At 44.3% G+C, this 19,400-nt stretch overlaps 1 protein-coding gene across 1 annotated transcript in view; it reads right to left on the bottom strand.

Moving 5' to 3' along the window:
- The window catches only part of LOC121279309 (probable aminopeptidase NPEPL1), a 48,784-nt gene that overhangs the window by 19,914 nt on the left and 9,470 nt on the right, over positions 1–19,400 (bottom strand). Inside the window, exons 4-7 of the mRNA XM_041190454.1 lie at positions 14,281–14,370; positions 12,760–12,841; positions 10,710–10,852; positions 7,272–7,349 (exon numbers count right to left, since the gene is read on the bottom strand). Of these exons, the coding sequence (XP_041046388.1) occupies positions 7,272–7,349; positions 10,710–10,852; positions 12,760–12,841; positions 14,281–14,370 (393 nt within the window). The remainder of the gene's footprint in view (positions 1–7,271; positions 7,350–10,709; positions 10,853–12,759; positions 12,842–14,280; positions 14,371–19,400) is intronic.

The raw sequence follows: 19,400 nt of genomic DNA, 5'->3' as shown, positions 1-19,400 counted from the left end.
GGGAACTCCATTACGGACCTCCCTCCAGCCAGAAAAACATCCATTAACCACTACTCTCTTGTTTCTGTCACTCAGCCAATTTCGTAGCCATGTTGCTACTTTCCCTTTTATTGCATGAGCTATAACTTTGCCCATATGTCTGTTGTGCATCACTGTATCAAATGCCTTTTGGAAGTCCACGTACACCAGGTCAACAGCAATGCCCTCATCAATCTTCTGTTAGCTTTTCAAAAGTCTCCAGCAAGTTAGTTACAAGATTTTCCCTTAACAAATTTGTTCTGGCCTTCCTTAATTAACCCGCATTTGTCCATCTGACTATTAATTTTGTCCCAAATTATTGTTTCTACAAGTTTCCTCATCATCGCAGTTAAACTGACTGGCCTGTAGTTGCTAGACTCATCTTTACACGCTTTTTTAAACAAGGGAGTAACACTTGTAATTCTCCAGTCTTCTGGAAGTCTAAGGAAAACTGGAAAATTATGGCCAGTGCTCTGCATTCCCACTTTCTCTTCCCTCAGTATCCATGGATCCATTTCATCCAGTCCTGGTTCTTAATCAACTTTAAGTATAGATACCCTACCTAATACCTCCTCCTCATCAGTTTTAAGTCCTTCTAGTGTATTAATTACCTCCTCTTTCACCATGGCCTGGGTAGCATCTTCTTCCTTGGTAAATACAGTTGCAAAGTATTCATTTAACACCTCAGCTATTCCCCCTACTTCCCTGTGTAAATCCCCTTTCTTGTCCCTAATGGGCCCTACTCCTCATTTTACCACCCTTTTACTACTTATATGCTTACAGTAAACCTTTGGATTCCTTAGTATTTTGGCTGTCTCTTCTCATACTCTCTCTTTGCTTCTCTCATTTGCTCTTTCACTTCCCATTTGAACCTTCTATATTCAGCCTGGTTCTCCATTTTATTATCTGCCTGACATCTGTCATAATCACACTTTTTCTTCTTCATCTTAATTTGTATCTCTTTTGTCATCCCGGGAGCTCTGGATTTGTTTACCCTAATTTCCCTTTCGATGGAATATACCTTGGTTGTGCCCGAATTATCTCTTCTTTGAAGGCTGCTCAGCCACAGTTTCGCCTGCCAACCTTTGATTCCAAATTATTCGGCCCAGATCCATTCTTGCCCCATTGAAGTTGGCTTTCCCCCAGTTAATTATTATTACTCTATATTGTTCTTTATCCTTTTCCATAACCAACCTAAACATTATTACACAATGACCACTGTCCCCTAAATGTTCTCCTACTGATATTTGATCCACTTGGCCCAACTCATTCCCAAGAACCAGGTCTAGCAGTGCCTCCCCTCTCGTTGGACGTACTACTGTACAAAATTTTCTAAACACACTTAAGGAACTGTTGCCCCTCTCTGCCCCTTACACTGCTAACATCCCATTCTATATTCGGATAATCCAAGTCCCCCATTACAATTACTCTATACTTCTCAAACCTCTCTGTAATTTCCTTGTAAATTTGTTTCTCTACATCAGGCTTGTCCAAGCTTTTTTGCATGGGGGGGCGGGGGGGGGGCACATTTCAATTTTTTCTCACACTCAATGAGCCGATTAACAAGGTGCAGAAAGATAAGGTTTGGCACAACATTAAATAGGAATTTCAAACAAAAAGCTGATGTATGAAAAGAAACAACTTGCTGAGCAAAAAAAAAGCCAAAACAATAAATTGATAATTTTTTTAAAATGGGAAATAAAGATGACGATTAGAGTGTGAAAGGGTGAGAGTGTGTGTGTTCAACTCCAAGCCTGTGTGTGTATGTGCGTGAGGAGTGAGCGTGAGTTTGTGTGAGGGGTGAGTGCGTGTGTGCTTACAGTGTGTGTCTGCATGTCTAAGGGGTGTGTGTGTACTCGTGTGTGGGGTGAGTGTGTGTCAGGCATGTGTATGTATATGTGTGCTTGTGTGCACATGCATGTGTGCATGTGTGTGAGGGGTGAATGTGTGTGCGTGCACGTATGAGCAGTGTGTGTGTGTGTAAGTGTAAGGGATAAGTGTGTGAGGGAAGAGTGTTTGTAAGGGGTGAGGGTGAGAGTGTGTGTGTGTGTACGTGCATGCGTGCACAGGGAGAGTGTGTGCGTGCGTGCGCATATGTGTGTGAGAGGGATGTTCCTGTGTATGAGAGTGTGTGTCGCCTCTCTCACACACCCCCCCCACACAGACACACTCACCTCACACACACGTACACTCACCTCTCACCCACACAGACACACACACCCTTCACACATACTCACCCCTTACGCGCGCACACACAAACACACAGTAAAGAATATATCTTTTTATTTCTGTTGAGCTGCGGATTAAAATTACAATGGCCACAGTTTGAAAGACATGTCCACTGGAACAATGTAAGGGATATATACAATGTTGCTGTCCTGAAACAGAGTGTGCCATGAAAGACAGGCTGGTGCTGAGGAGGGGTGTGGTCTGTTGGGGAACTGCCTGGCAACATCGTTTTAATGGGCTGACCACTGGGATGAAGGGGTTGGCTTATCAAGAACGGCTAAACAGGTTCGGCCTTTATTCATTAGAGTTTAGAAGAATGAGGGGTGATCCTACTGAAATGTACAAGATTCTGAGGGGGCTTGACAGGGTAGATGTTGAGAAGGTGTTTGCACAATTGGGGGAATCGCGAACTAGTGGACATAGTTACAGAATAAGGGGATACTCTTTTAAAACTGAGATGCACAGGAATTTCTTCTCTCAGAGGGTAGTGAATGTCTGGAATTCTCTATCCCAGAGAGCTGTGGAGGCTAGCTCACTGGAAGTATTTAAAGAGGAGTTAGATAGATTTTTTAAAATATCGGGGAGTTGAGGGCTATAAGGAGCTGGCATGAAAGAGGAGTTGAGACCTGGGGCAGATTAGCCATAATCTTAATGAATTACGGGGTGGGCTTAAGGGCCAAATGGCCTACTCCTGCTCCTATTTCTTATGTTCTTATGGTTCCTGACCAGGTGACTAGGGTTTATGTGAGAGAAGTGCAGCAGAATAGCTCCTAGCCTGAAAGTAAAAAGACCTAAAACCTCTTGCACCTATATGTTTAAGATTCTAGTAAATCATAGCTAGCTGGCTTATTCTCCTCATATCTCTATAACCTGCTCTCTCTGAAAACCACTGTCAAGAGGCAATGGGGAAAATCACTGTTAGAGACATTGAAGGGCAAGTGCTCAACCAGTGAACTAAACACTGAAAGTGCTGGAAGACCACCTTGTGTCATCAACAAGAACCAAAAGGAATTTGGAAGACATCGATCAAAATCAACCCACCGGAATTGGTGCTATTGAACTGTCTTATCCCACCCTTAAAATCCATATTTTTATGTGTCTTGTATGTGGATTTATGAATGGGGTAGAGTTTGGGTTACAGTTAGAAACCAGCAGTTCATATTTATTTTTTTTGCCACTGGTTAAAGACAAACTGTTCAATAAATAGATATTTACTTATTAAGTTTACAAACCTGTATTCTGTTCATATTCTGTTAACCTAAATTAAACAATCGGGCGAGTCGATCAAACCTTTTCACATTTGTTGCATCTCGGGGAGCAGTAGGGCAAGATATTGCAGCGCACTATCCCCAGTGGGTCTGAACAACACGTACACATTTACCCCTCACACACACACACATACACATTCTGCCCCCTCTCTCACACACACTCTGCCCCCTCTCTCACACACACACTCTGCCCCCTCTTTCTCACACACACATACACTCTGCCCTCTCTTTCTCACACACACTCTGCTCCCTCACACACACACACACACACACACTCTGCCCCCTCTCTCACACACACACTCTGCCCCCTCTTTCTCACACACATACACTCTGTCCTCTCTTTCTCACACACACTCTGCTCCCTCACACACACACACACACACACACACACTCTGCCTCCTCTCGCACACACACACACTGCCCCCTCTCGCACACACACATACACACACTCTGCCCACTCTCGCGCGCACACACACACACATGCTCTGCCCCCTCTCTCACACGCTCACGCTCTGCCCCTCTCTCACACGCGCACGCTCTGCCCCTCTCTCACACGCGCACGCTCTGCCCCTCTCTCACACGCGCACGCTCTGCCCCTCTCTCACACGCGCACGCTCTGCCCCTCTCTCACAGGCGCACGCTCTGCCCCTCTCTCACACGTACACGCTCTGCCCCTCTCTCACACGTGCACGCTCTGCCCCTCTCTCACAGACACACATGCTCTGCCCCTCTCTCACACGCGCACGCTCTGCCCCTCTCTCACATGTGCACGCTCTGCCCCTCTCTCACACACGCACGCTCTGCCCCTCTCTCACACGCGCTCAGCCCCCTCTCTCACACGCGCACGCCCTGCCCCCTCTCACACACACGCGCGCGCCCTGCCCCCTCTCTCACACGTGCGCGCTCTGCCCCCTCTCTCACACACGCGCGCGCCCTGCCCCCTCTCTCACACACGCACGGACCTCTCGCGCACTCGCACTCACACAGCCTCGCGCGCACTCGCACTCACACAGCCTCGCGCGCACTCACACTCACAAAGCCTCCGCGCACTCACAGCCGCCGCGCACTCACACAGCCGCCACGCACTCACACAGCCGCCGCGCACTCACACAGCCGCCGCGCACTCACACTCACACAGCCGCCGCGCACACACACAGCCCCCACACACACACACACACAGCCCCCACACACACACACACAGCCCCCACACACACACACACAGCCCCCACACACACACACACAGCCCCCACACACAGCCCACACACACAGCCCCCACACACAGCCCACACACACAGCCCCCACACACACACAGCCCCCACACACACACAGCCCCCACACACACACAGCCCCCACACACACACAGCCCCCACACACACACACACACACCGCCCCCACACACACACACACACCGCCCCCACACACACACACACACACAGCCCCCACACACACACACACAGCACCCCCACACACACACACAGCCCCCCCACACACACACACAGCCCCCACACACACACACACAGCCCCCACACACACACACACAGCCCCCACACACACACACACAGCCCCCACACACACAGCCTCCACACACACACGCACACACAGCCCCCACACACACGCACACACAGCCCCCCCACACACACACACAGCCCCCCCACACACACACACAGCCCCCCCACACACACACACACAGCCCCCCCACACACACACACACAGCCCCCCCACACACACACAGACCCCCCCACACACACACAGACCCCCCCACACACACACAGCCCCCACACACACACACAGCCCCCACACACACACACACAGCCCCCACACACACACACACAGCCCCCACACACACACACACAGCCCCCACACACACACACAGCCCCCACACACACACACAGCCCCCACACACACACACAGCCCCCACACACACACACAGCCCCCACACACACACACAGCCCCCACACACACACACAGCCCCCACACACACACACAGCCCCCACACACACACAGCCCCCACACACACACACAGCCCCCACACACACACACAGCCCCCACACACACACACAGCCCCCACACACACACACAGCCCCCACACACACACACAGCCCCCACACACACACAGCCCCCACACACACACAGCCCCCACACACACACAGCCCCCCCACACACACACAGCCCCCACACACACACACAGCCCCCACACACACACACAGCCCCCACACACACACACAGCCCCCACACACACACACAGCCCCCACACACACACACAGCCCCCACACACACACACAGCCCCCACACACACAGCCCCCCTCTCTCTCACACACACACACACACACACACACACACACACTTATAATTAACATTTTATGAATGGTCAATTCTGTATTTGGATGGGTAATAACAGTAAGCATTACATCAATCAGGTATCTGGTTTGGGTATTTTCAGTAAAAATGTCAGTAATCCATATGGATGGGTGTTCAATGCTTCAGTTTTGCTAAGACAATTTGGATTGTGCCGTAACAAACAAACCCAGTTGAAAATCCACCTGCTGCATAGTTCAGGGGCATTGGGTGGAGGGGTGGTGCTGGAGGGGTAAAGCGGGGAGAGCCGAGGACAGTGGACAGAGCTGGGGTGGGGGGAAGAAAAGCGGGGAGAGTGCAAGAAGAGCCGGGGGTTAGTGACAAGAGCAGGGGCAAAGTGTGTTGAGCAGTGGCCCCAGCGCGCCCCAGAGTCTCTCCTTACCTCCACATGCTCTCAGTTGTTGGTGTTCACTGTTCCTCCAATCACAGCTTGTTTCTCTCCCACGTTTGCAGCTGATAGGCTCAGCCCATTTGCAGCAAACATGGGAGTGGAACAGTCTGTGATTGGAGGAGTGGCCCTTGCAGAAATCTTCATCTCACTGATCTGTCTTACAAACATTTTGAACAATCATTTCTGGGGCCACATAGGGGGGCTTCACAGGTCACAAAGCAGCCCATGGGTTGGACAAGCCTACTCTACATCCTTTCTACTAGTTGTTGGCCTATAGACTATATAAGCAGTGTAATTGCACCTTTTTTGTTCCTTTGTTCTAGCCAAATAGATTCTGTCCTTGATCCCTCTGGGACATCCTCTCTCTCTAGCACTGCAATGCTTGCCTTCAGCAATATTGCCACTCCACACACTTTCCTGAATACCTAGCATCCAGGAATATTTAACACCCAGTTCTGCCCTTTGACCAGGTCTCTGTTATGGCCACATCATCATATTTCCACATGTCTACATGTGCCAGTAACTCACCAATCTTATTAACCACAATCTGTGCATTCACATACATGTACATTAACCCTGATTTAGACTTTATTACTTTCTCCCTTACTCTAATCAGGTCCAATAACTTACTATTCCCTACTCTAGTACTACCTGCCTCTCCCAGTATTCTGTGTACCTTGGTATTCCTTTCTGATAATTCCTCCTGATCCCCATACCACTACCAATTAATTTAAATCCTCCCTAATAGCATTCATAAATTGCTCGGAAAGGAACTTAATCCCGGCTCTATTAAGCTGCAACCTGACCTGCCTAAAGCCACTTAGAGGAGTAGATGTTGCCCCGTGCTCATTAAATTGTATCCAGCAAGAGTCAGCTTCAGGAAAGTAAGGCAAAGAAAAGAGAAAGAATCTCTGAAACATATTTCACAAATAAAATTTTTTTAAAAATCCCTCATTTAATACAATTTCTGGGGTCCCTTACTACCGGAAAAACGAAAGGTACATACTCACCTGTTTCACAGCAGCTCTGAAGGCTCCTAGGACGGCAGCAGCACCCCCACAATCCCTCTTCATACCTGGCATGCATGTCTACAAAAGGAGACCAATTCAACTCTCATGCTTACAAAGGTATGGTTAAAACCCAGTAAGTTAATTATGAACATGTAAAATAAATGACAAATTTAACTGGTTATTGGTTATGCTTTATTACTGTCTGGTCACAGTAGTGAATAGTTTTTTTTATATCTATTGGGGTTACTGAGTTTTTCACTGTATTCCTCATACTGTACTATTTAACTACACAGATTCAGGTAGTGTTCTGAACTATAAACAAAAGTCACAGTTTAAGGTCATCAAAGCCAATACAATGTTAATCTGGAGCTTTGATTGTTTCAGTAGGTCTGTTGTCAATTTGTCACCAGATCAAATTGGTGAGCTATAGCATTTAATCATGCTCAAATATGAGCTCTTGCACTTTGTACAGTTTTTTTGTTAGTCAGTCGGTGAGGATTTTTAAAATATTTGCAGTGTTATTACTAAACATAATACCAAACAAACTATTTACACTGAAAGCTAACAAAAATTTTAAATTGTTTACTCTTAACTCAGACACTAAGGAATTCACACAAATGCAACAAAAATAAGACCATAACACATAGGAGCAGAAGGAGGCCATTTGGCCCATCGAGACCGGTCCGCCATTTAATGAGATCATGGCTGATCCGATAATCCTCATTAACTTTCCTGCCTTTTCCCCATAATCTGCTTGATTATATTATTATATTAATTAATTACTCTAGTATCCCTGCTCTTTATACTTGAAGAATCCTCCCCTTTATACTTTATTGTAATTGATTTTTTTTTACACCAGTATCGACTGTATACTTAACAAGCTATATCTAAGAAAGAGAGAAAAAAAAGACCAGAGACCTAAACACAAACTAAAGACCTTAATTTTTACATTAAAGACTAGAAATACTCACCAATACTACTCACCAATCAGCTGCTTTCCGAGCACTCCCTGCCTCGCTTCAAACATGGACAAAAGAACTGAGCTCCGGAAGTGAGAGTGACTGCCCTTGACATCAAGGCCACATTGGACAGGGTGTGGCATCGAGGAGCCTTAGCAAAACTGCAGTCAATGGGAATTGGGGGAAAGCTCTCCACTGGTTAGAGTCATACCTAGCACAATGGAAGATGGTTGTGGTTGTTGGAGATCAGTCATTTCAGCTCCAGGACATCACCACAGGAGTTCCTCAGGGTAGCTTCCTCAGACCAACCATCTTCAGCTGCTTCATCAATGACCTTCCTTCCATCATAAGGCCATAAGTGGGGATGTTTGCTGATGATTGCACAACGTTCAACACCATTTGCGACTCCTCAGATACTGAAGCAGTCCATCTCCAAATGCAGCAAGACCTGGACAATATTCAGGCTTGGGCTGACAAGTGGCAAGTAACATTCGCACCACACAAGTGTCAGGCAATGACCATCTCCAACAAGAGAGAATCCAAGGTCCACCTCCTGATTTTCAATGGCATTACCATCACTGAATCTCCCACTATCAACATCCTGGGGGTTACCATTGACCAGAAACTGAACTGGACTAGCCATATAAATACTGTAGCTACTAGAGCAGGTGAGAGGCTAGGAATCATGCAAGTAACTCACCTCCTGATTCCCCAAAGCCTGCCCACCATCTACAAGGCACAAGTCAGGAGTGTGATGGGATACTCCCACTTGCCTGGATGAGCGCAGCTCCCACAACACTCAAGAAGCTTGACACCATCCAGGACAAAGCAGCCTGCCTGACTGGCACCACATCCACAAACATTCACTCCTTCCACCACCAAAGCACAGTAGCAGCAGCAGCAAGATGCACTTCACGGATTCACCAAGGCTCCTTAGACAGCACCTTCCAAACTCACGACCACTGCCATCTAAAAGGACAAGGGCAGCAGACAGGTGGCACCACCACCTGGATGTTCCCCTCCAAGTCACTCACCATCCTGACTTGGAAATATATCATCCCTGCATTGTTGCTGGGTCAAAATCCTAGAATTCCCTTCCTAACAGCACTGTGGATGTACTTACACCACATTGATTGCAGTGGTTCAAGAAGGCAGCTCACCACCACCTTCTCAAGGACAACTAGGGATGGTCAGTAAATGCTGGCTCAGCCAGCGAAGCTCACATCTCATGAATGAATAACAAAAAACTCGCATCAAGCTGCGGTTCATGATATTACTCTGCCACTTATTTAACTGAACTCTCCCTGCTCTCTTTTTAAAAGCAAGCCTCCCCGCTCTCTTTTTAAAAGCAAGTCTCTCCACTCTCCTCACCCTTATTAAAATGAAGTCTCCTGCTGTCTGTGCTCTTCTTACAATGAGCTCTCCCCACTCTTTTTAAAACCATATGCTAGTTGGGGTATTTTAAGGATAATGCCAATTGACTTGCAGCAAAACCTAGGGCTGAATTTTGACCCCAGTCAGGGAGGTTGTGCGGGGGTGGATGGGAGTGAGCACAAGCCCGATCAGCGCCCCCCCATTGCGTGCACGCCGCCATTTTACATGGGCGGGCCAATTAAGGCCCACCCAGCATGATGCTCGGCCGGAAGCGCTGATCGCTCCTTGTGCAGGTGGGGGGGGGGGGGGGGGGGGGTGGGTGGGGGGGAGGGGAACTCCCTGAGTCGGGAGTGCGATCTCTCGCGCATGCGTGCAAAAGAGCGTAGAAATTTCCCTGAGGCACAGAGATGCCTTAAGGAGAGTTATTTAAGTTTAAAATTTCTAAATAAAGTATTTGAAAACTTTTTAAAACATGTCCCCTCATGTGACAGTGTCACATGAGCTGGGACATATCAATGATTTTTAAAAAAAATTTTATTGCATTTTTAAACACTTCATGAAACCTCAACCTCATTCCGCCCGTGGATGAGGTTTCATGAAAAATGTGAAGGCCGTCTGGGCTCTTCACCTGCCTGCAAACCTTAAGGTTGGACGTGCAGCTCATTCAATTGTTTAAATTAGTTTTTAAACAGACCTTAATAGGTTTTTGACAGTTCGGCAGCCGAGTTGGCTATGCGCCCGCCGAACTGAAAACCTAAATAGCACGCGGTGACGTCGGGACCTCCGCCTGACATCACCCCCTTGTCATTTTACACGTCGGTGAGCAGGCTCTGCCCCCGCTCGCCGACTGGAGACTTCAGCCCCTAGTGTTGTAAACTCTTATTAGTATATTCAGTATGCAAGTCTTCATGCACATTTGTCTCCTCTAAATGTATGGAAGACAAAATATGTTGGGTTTCATCTTACTTGCATACCTAACTTTTAATTCATAAAAAATGCAACGTTTAACAATTAAAACACTGGATCAGATTTGTTCATTCTAAATTTGGTGTAGTGAGAGTGATCAGCAAAGGTAAGAACACAAAAAATAGGAAAGTCGCATCACCTTTGATTTGATGCTGAGACCACCAGTGTCATAAACAATACCCTTGCCGACCCAGGCTATAGTTTGTGTAGCATCCTCTGGTTTGTGACTAAGTATTGCAAGAGCAGGTGGGTTCACTGCAGCTTTTCCAACTCCATAGATACCTGAATAGCCAAACAAACACAAATCAAATGGATACTCGACGGAAACAAAGTGAAAGGATTGCTAACACATATTGCAACAATCCAATTACAAGGAGAGGTGAAGTCCAATGAACTTTGCAGTCAGGATCTCAGTTCACCCTCAAATATACAGTTTGGCTATGTATTCAAGGGAACCAGGTATAAGGCCACAAACCTAAACAACACTAGGGCTAATTCTGCACCTCAACGTAATTTTTTACAAAATTCATTCGCAGGGTATGGGCCCTGACAAAGTCATAATTTATTGCTCATTCCATTGAGCAGGTGGTGCTGAGTTGCCTTCTTGACAACTGAGTGGCTTACTATGGCCATTTCAGGTGGTAGTTAAGAGTCAACCACATTGCTGAGGGTCTGGAATCACATATAGGTCAGACTGGGTAAGGATGGCAGAACTCCTTCTCCAAAAGGACATTTGTGAATCAAATGGGCTTTACAACAGGCCACTAGTTAAAGGGCCATCTTTACTAATTCTAGCTTTTTATTCCAGATTTATTTAATTAAACTAATTTAAATTCTCCAGCTGCTGAGGTGAGATTTAACCTCATGTGTCTGAATCATTAGCCAAGGCCTTTAGATTGCTAGCCCTATAAAGAACCACTATGTTCCCATTCCCTAATGGTCTATATAGCATAATGGTCTACTCCCAAGGTTATATAAGGTTACATAAAATTTCTGCAAAGAATATTTCATCTTGGCAACAGGAATACTGATCACTTGAAAAGGTATAGAACATTTTAAAAGTTTATTTTATGTGGAAAGTTGAACAGAGAAAATGTGCAGAACTGGGAACAGCTGTGCCTGGTCAATTTGGCTAGATCCAAAGCTTTTTTTTAAAAATATCCATGCCTATACTCTATATCTTAGTTACTGTTTGTTCTTGAATTCAGCAATACCAGACATCTCTACTGTCTATTCCACAAATTCACCAACTTTTCAATGAAGCAGCTAAATCTAAACTCAACCCTCCTTTTCCAAGCTGAAATACATGGCCCTGGTCACAGTTTGTGATTACAAACAATTTATCAAGGTTAAATTTACCTATTTATCTTCAAATTCTGAAAATTTCAATCAGCTATCGCCTATGTTTTCTTTCCTTTAGCACAAACACTTTCCATTTCTGCATTTTCTCAAGTCCTTCATCCCCAGCTTCATCCCTTTCTCTGTATCCACTGATAATCAAAATGCCCGACTCCAGTCACCCAAATTGTATAGAGTTACACCAGGTAGGATTAAATCAGCTCACCTCTCCTCCTTAGTAATCCCTAGCTATGCGTTCAGAGCAATAGGTGTAATTGCACATTCCTGCATTAGGTTAGGATCCTCACAATCAGGAAGCATGGATTCTGTAGTCCTGTCACTGATCCAAGCTTATTAGGAGCATGGAGTCATCCTGATGTTACTTACTGTGCTTATGATTTTAACGTGCTATCCATCAATAACCTCAGCAGCCCTTTCTGTGTAGTTTCCTACTACCATTCATCTTAAAATATTTATTCTACTTTTCCCAGCGCCTTGGTACCTGTTTACATTAAATAACGCCTGCCTGTTGTCAGCCTGGTTCCTAAATCTAAATTTCTCCATATTCTTTTGATGGCCAATTTCCCACTCCTGCATTCAAAAGTTCTGCAAGGATGTCTGCAGGGAGCAGCTGACAGGAAATCATGGATAATTTTCTTCATTATAACTTACATTTCCTGGCACCTGCAGCCTCCCACAATTTTTTTTAAAAGCAAAGGAAGTCTTGGATAAGGTCGTGAGCCCAATCCTGCTTTTAGCCACATCTGGCTGTACAATGTTTACCTTCCAGCTTTAACAATACCATAATGTTTATCTCCTAAAAGCAGCATTTACTGTACAACAGACATTACCTCCAAATCCCTTGTGATTAAGCTCTTCTCCACGGATAACAGTGGGAATAATGCCCAGCTCAGATCCAACAAGTTCAATTTCCTAGTCAGAAGAAAATTAAAATGCTAAATAAACCTCTCACAAGGAAAAAGAGTTTCAAGTTGAAGTGTGTGGGATGTTGGATGCGATTGTAAAAAATTCAGTAAAATGAAAAGTCAGAATGTAAAAATCAATCAAGCTCATTCTCCAAGATCCAATTTGATATCATTTTTAAAACCTCAAATATTCATTACTCAGCTAAATTAACAAGTACCCACTTCTTTGCTGTAGTAAAATTAAACCAGCTCATGACTCAGGGCTACATTAGGTAACTCTGGACCACAGCATTTCTATATCAGGTTGGAGTACCATTGAGCTCCATAAGAGTGATGGACTCAACCAATGGCCACCATCATGCAGCACAAGGACAAACTTTAATCCAGAAAATGCTAATGTATACAAATTAAAAAAAGAACATTCATAAACTGGTAATAAGCAGAAAAGCATTACAAATTATTTAAAGTCATCCTACATGATACTTCTACCTTACTGAATTTGCAATGGGCAAAAGCATACTGTACTCCCACCATCAAGAAGATTCGCTGATACAACTAAGCCACGTTGCAACCTCAATGTATGCACAAGGCATGTGCTACTGAATCAGACACCTCCAGTCCCCACCCATTAAATATAGTCATCTTGCTCAATTTCTAAGCCCGCTGGGAGCGTCATGATGCATGCAATGTCAGCTATTTCTCTGTGGTAACACTGTTGTCTCTGAATCAAAAGGTTACAGGTTCAAGTTCGACTCTAGAGACTGAAGTACACTCAGGAGCAGTACTAAGGGATTGATGAGCTGTCAGAGGTACCATCCTTCAGGTTAAACCAAAGCCCCATCTGCACTTCTTGGTGGATGTAAAGGAACCAAAGATATTATTTGGCCCATCAAGTCTGCTCCGCCATTAAATGAGATCATGGCTGATCCGATAATCTTCAACTCCACTTTCCTGCCTTCTCCCCATAACCTTTGATTCCCTTACTGATTAAAAATCTGTCTATCTCCACTCTGAATCGACAAATCTGAGATATTAAACTGTTTGAATCATCAAACCATGATGTCCAAACAACCACACTGGAAGAAGTCTCTCCATATTCTGATGTAGCATCGAATAATATGAATGGGAGAAGAACAAGGCAGGGAGGCCATTACAGTATTGTATTCCTGAAACTGACTACAGTTCAGCACTATGGCAAAGTCACTCAAGGACAACAAATTTAGGCAGTTGGGAAAATCGTTCATACATGATTATTATTTTCTAAACTGCTAGATACATAATAATCACAGTATGTTATCTATTAATTGCTGCAGGTCTGGCAAAACTTGCTATGATAGGAAATATATAGTTGATGACTTGGCTTTTGACATTGAGTGGCAGTACTGAAAAAAAATAGCTGTTTATGCTGCTGCTGTCTACATTAGCTAAAGTTTCAGACATTCTCACCGCAAGGAAGTCATCTGTATTCATCTCATTGCATGGTGTATCCACAATGCGACTGGCCATTTGAATGCCTTCAGCAGCACTTAACAGGCACTATGGAAAAATAACAGTAAATACTGGAAATCTATTAGAGCAATCAATGCATATACCTGAATGAGATTATTCTATAAGCATTATAACCTAAATAGGCTGCTTTTCTCTGCAGAAAAAAATTGAAATTGTTACAACTGGGGCTCCTCAAGTTACCATTAGGATTTATTTTATGGCACCAGAAAGCAATTACTCTAAACAATCACTTGAGACGCTATATAAGCCGCAAGGCTGTACGCAAATTATTGCTCCTTCTAATAAATTTTGAAAAAGAAAACAGATAAATAAACTTTATAGATCAATAAAAGTGAATAAACTTTTTGCATTTTATGCTAATACAAAATTTGTTGCAGTCATTGTTGGGAGAGTAATTTGAGGCTATGGAGTATTTCCATAATGCTGATTCCACAACAACTTACAGTTATATCGCACCTTTAACATAATGAAATGTCCCAAGGTGTTTCACAGGAGCATTATAAAACAAAGTATGACACTGAATCACATAAGGAGATAGTCATTTGGTAGTACAGAACTTCAGTATTGCTGAAAAGCTTCTTATCTTGCACTCATCAGGACAACCACAAGAATGTTAATGTCAGGTAAAGCAACAATTTTATACTGTATGAGAAGAGAGTGCTGATTGGTTGGCAAGTGGACACTGATTTGAGGTGTTGCCATGGAGAATGCACTAGTTAATGGTGACTGACAGTTAACTGCCAAGCATTGTTTGAAATTTCAAACCAGGCAGCTTTGCTCTGATTGGCCAAGGCATTGCCCTGAGAAATGAACCAGCGGATGGCTGTCACTTATTTTGTTTAGCTGAAAAAGGCACAATGCATGTACGTTTTCTTTCTGTCTGCAAAGAACAGGGCCCTGTGTACTAATATATGTAGCTTCCATTACATGCAAATGTGCCACACTGCGAACCCGACTGACAATCTTAAGTTGGTTGTGAGAATGAAAAGCTTTTTTTATTCATTCACGGGATGTGGGCTTCGCTGGCTGGGCCAGCATTTATTGCCCATCCCTAGTTATCCTTGAGCTTCGACAAAATGCCTTTTTTCAGCAATACACTTAAGGCGATATTAGGTCAGATGACCAAAAGCTTGATCAAAAGGGTAGGTTTTAAGTAGTGTCTTAAAGGAGGAAAGCACGGTAGAGAGGGAGAGCGGTATAGGGAGGGAGTTCCAGAGCTTGGGGTCTTGACAACTGAAGGCACAGCCATGATGGAGCAATTAAAATCAGGGATGCAGTACAGGTCAGAATTAGACAAGCTCAGATAGCTCAAAGGGTTGTCAGGTTGGAAGAGATTATAGAGATTGGGAAGAGCAAGGCCAAGGAGGGACTTGAAAACAAGGATGAGCATTTTAAAAATCAAAATGTTGCTTTACCAGGAGCCAATGTAGGTCAGTGAACACAGAGATGATAGGGGGACAGGATTTGCTGTGTTTCAGACACAGGGAGCAGAGTTTTGGATGAACTTAAGTTTATGAAGGGTTGACTGTGAAAGACCAGCCAGGATTGCATTGGAATGGCCAACTCTAGAGGTAACAAAGGCAAGAAAGAGAGTTTCAGCAGCAGATGAGCTAAGACAGGGGCAGTCAAGCAAGGTTACGAACATGGAAATAGGTGGTCTTAGTGATGGCATGAGTATGACGTTGGAAGCTCCTTTTGGGATCAAATGTGACACCAAGGTTGCGAACAGACTGACTTAATCTCACACTGTTGCTATGTAACAGAGTTTGGAGCAGGAACCGAAAACAATAGCTTCAATCTTCTCCATTACTTATATTACTATTTTCATAGAGACCAATAACTTTTAGAAAGATATTTGAATTTCCAGTGACTGACTGGAAGGATCACACGACAAGATTTCAAGTTGTAGGACTTTTACTGTAATAAACAGACTAAGAGTAACATTGTCTAAACACCTCAGTAGGCAACTTATACTCTAAACTACAGGAAAGACCCCCCCCATTTAAATATCCCCCTCCACAATTATACTTTACTATTAAGTGGACCCTTCATTCTCCAGAAACGAGTCCGCAGCTATTCTCAGCTCCTGATGGCTTGCTTCCTTCTTCCTTTTGCAGCTGGATCATTTCTAACCCCAAAATGACTTCCATGGTGAGGCTTACCCTGGGGATTCCTCCTCTAGCCAAAGCTAGGCAAATCTTCCAGCCATGTTTAAATCCGCACAAACTTGGTCTCTTCAATCCGAGCATGAACTCCCACCCTCATTCTGCATGGTTAATGATAGAGATTGATTATCTCTATCTCTCTGCTCTCTCTCACTCAGATTTGTGCAGACTGAGCGTGCCTGAGAGGTTCAGGGATCTCTTAGGAAAACCTGCAACATGATCCTACAATTACATTAGTTTTCACTTAGCTCTACCTCTACCCACCTCTCCTGACTCCTTCACTGTTGCTAAATTATAAGATTATATCATCAGCATCACATATAAAATTAATTAGTGAAAGGGGTCATGTGACCTCTGAATCCTGCTTGATAACAAGCCTGGATGGCTTGATTGCTATGGGGTCAGTGAGGCCCAGATTGTTTTACTGTGAAGAAGGTACAAGATATTCACACCCGTAGACAACAGCAAGACCATCTATGCTGGCTCTGGGGAGAATGGCTTCCTATACACCTCTCCCTTTTCAAGGCTCACCACCATGGCAATGCGAATTACATGGGCCTTATATTCAGGTAGAAATGTTAATTAGCCAGCGTTTAGACCCCAATTCCATTCTATCTTGAAATCAAATAGACAGGTTAAGGTATAACCATTTACATAAACTGACATTCCTAACCTTCTTATGTGACTTACTCCATTCTATCTTGAAATTAAATAGACAGTTTAAAGTTTAACCTTTTACAAAATCTGATATTCCTAACACCTCTCTGTGAGATTTAAGAGACTAACAATCTCCCCAGAGCCAGCATAGATGGTCTTGCCGTTGTCTACGGGTGTGAATATCTTGTACCTTCTTCACAGTAAAACAATCTGGGCCTCACTGTCCCCATAGCAATCAAGCCATCCAGGCTTGTTTTCAAGCAGGATTCAGAGGTCACATGACCTCCTTCACTAATTAATTTCACATGTGATGCTGATGATATAATTTTATAATTTAGCAACAGTGAAGGAGTCAAGAGAGGTGGGTAGAGGTAGAGCTAAGTGAAAACTAATGTTGTGCCTTTGGATGATGGTGCCAAATGGCAGCATGTAGATACGCAATAAAGGGGACCCAAGGATAGATCTTTTGGGTACACCAAAAATAACAGTGTAAGAGAAAGAGAAGCCATTGCAATAACTCTCTGGTTATGATTAGATAGAAAAGAACAGAACCAGGTGTGAGGAGTTCCACCCAACTGGATGACAGTGGAAAGGCATTGGAAGAGGACGACATGGTTAACTGTGTCAAAGGCTACAGGCAGATCTAGAAGAATAAGGAGAAAGTTTACCTCTTAGTAAGTGTTTTATTATTGTCAAAGGGTATATGAAAGAAACCTGGTGGTCAATGAAGTAAAATAGCAAGGGCTTCTATAAACACGTACTGAGTGAAAAAAAGAAAAATCAAAGCAGGGGTGGGACCACAAAAGATCAAAAGGGCTGTCTGGTGATTCGTAGTGAGAGAATGACAGAAAGGATTAATAAAATATTTTAACATTTGATTTTATAGAACAAGGTGAAACGAGGACTAAAGGAATATCTGATGAAGACGTGGAAGAGCCACTGGAGATAAATATACAAAAATGTATTTTATAAAAAAGCTAATAGGACTAAAAGCAGTAAAATATCAAGATCCAAGGTGACAGGATCCCAGAATAATAAAAGGAGTCTAGAAAGTATATTGAGAAGGTACCAACCATAGGATTTGTGCTAAAAGACTTCAAAGTGCAAGTGTGAACCCTGTCCTTCTTCCTCCTCCGTACTCCAGTTCAAAGAGGATAAGCAAGACAATAATGGCAAAATTACTCTGACCATCACCTATGTCTGGAGTTATACATGGTAGTTTTACAAATTGTACTGGTTTTAAAAAACTCAATATCTACTGAGTACAGCTTTGTAAAATACCTCAGTGGGGGGGATGCGGTGGCCGGGGTGGGGGGGGGGGGTAAAAGAATTAGAAAAGAAGTTATGCACGATATGGTAAGATAAATATAGAACAGATATTGGAGTCCTGCTGCATAAAGATGGGACTGCAAGCAGAAAAAAATAAACACTACTAAAGATAAATTAATAACTGTATCATCTCAGATCCTCTCATCATCATGCTAATCACACAGAGCAGAAGAGGCCCTTTGGCCCATCGAGTCTGTACTGACATGTGAGAAATACCTGACCTACCTACATATGAACTGCCAAGTGCTCATCCAGGTACTTTTTAAAGGATACGAGGCAACCCACCTCCACCACCTTCCCAGGCAGTGCATTCCAGACCATCACCAACCTCTGGCTAAAAAGGTTTTTCCTCACATCCCCCCTAAACCTCCTGCCCCTCACCTTGAGGTTATGTCCCCTCGTGACTGACCCTTCAACTAAGGGGAACAGCTGCTCCCTATCCATTCTGTCCATGCCCCTCATAATCTTGTACACCTCGATCAGGTCGTCCCTCAGTCTTCTCTGCTCCAACAAAAACAACCCAAGTATATCCAACTTCTCTTCATAAGTTAAATGTTTCATCCCAGACAACATCCTGGTGAGTCTCCACTGCATCCCCTCCAGTGCACTCACATCCTTCCTATAATGTGGTGACCAGAACGCAGTACTCCAGCTGTGGCCTCATCAAGGTTCTATACAACTCCAACATGACTTCCCTACTTTTGTAATCTATGCCTTGATTGATAAAGGCAATTGTCCCATATGCCTTTTTCACCACCCCACTAACATGCCCCTCTGCCTTCAAAGATCTATAGACACACACACCAAGGTCCCTTTGTCCCTCAGAACTTCCTAGTGTCACGTCGTTCATTGAATACTTCCTTGTCAAATTACTCCTTCCAAAGTGTATCACCTCACACTTTTCAG

This window comes from Carcharodon carcharias, chromosome 6 (assembly GCF_017639515.1).
Source record: "Carcharodon carcharias isolate sCarCar2 chromosome 6, sCarCar2.pri, whole genome shotgun sequence".
Classification (NCBI taxonomy): Eukaryota; Metazoa; Chordata; class Chondrichthyes; order Lamniformes; family Lamnidae; genus Carcharodon; species Carcharodon carcharias.
This window is presented reverse-complemented; position numbering and strand designations above follow the sequence as displayed.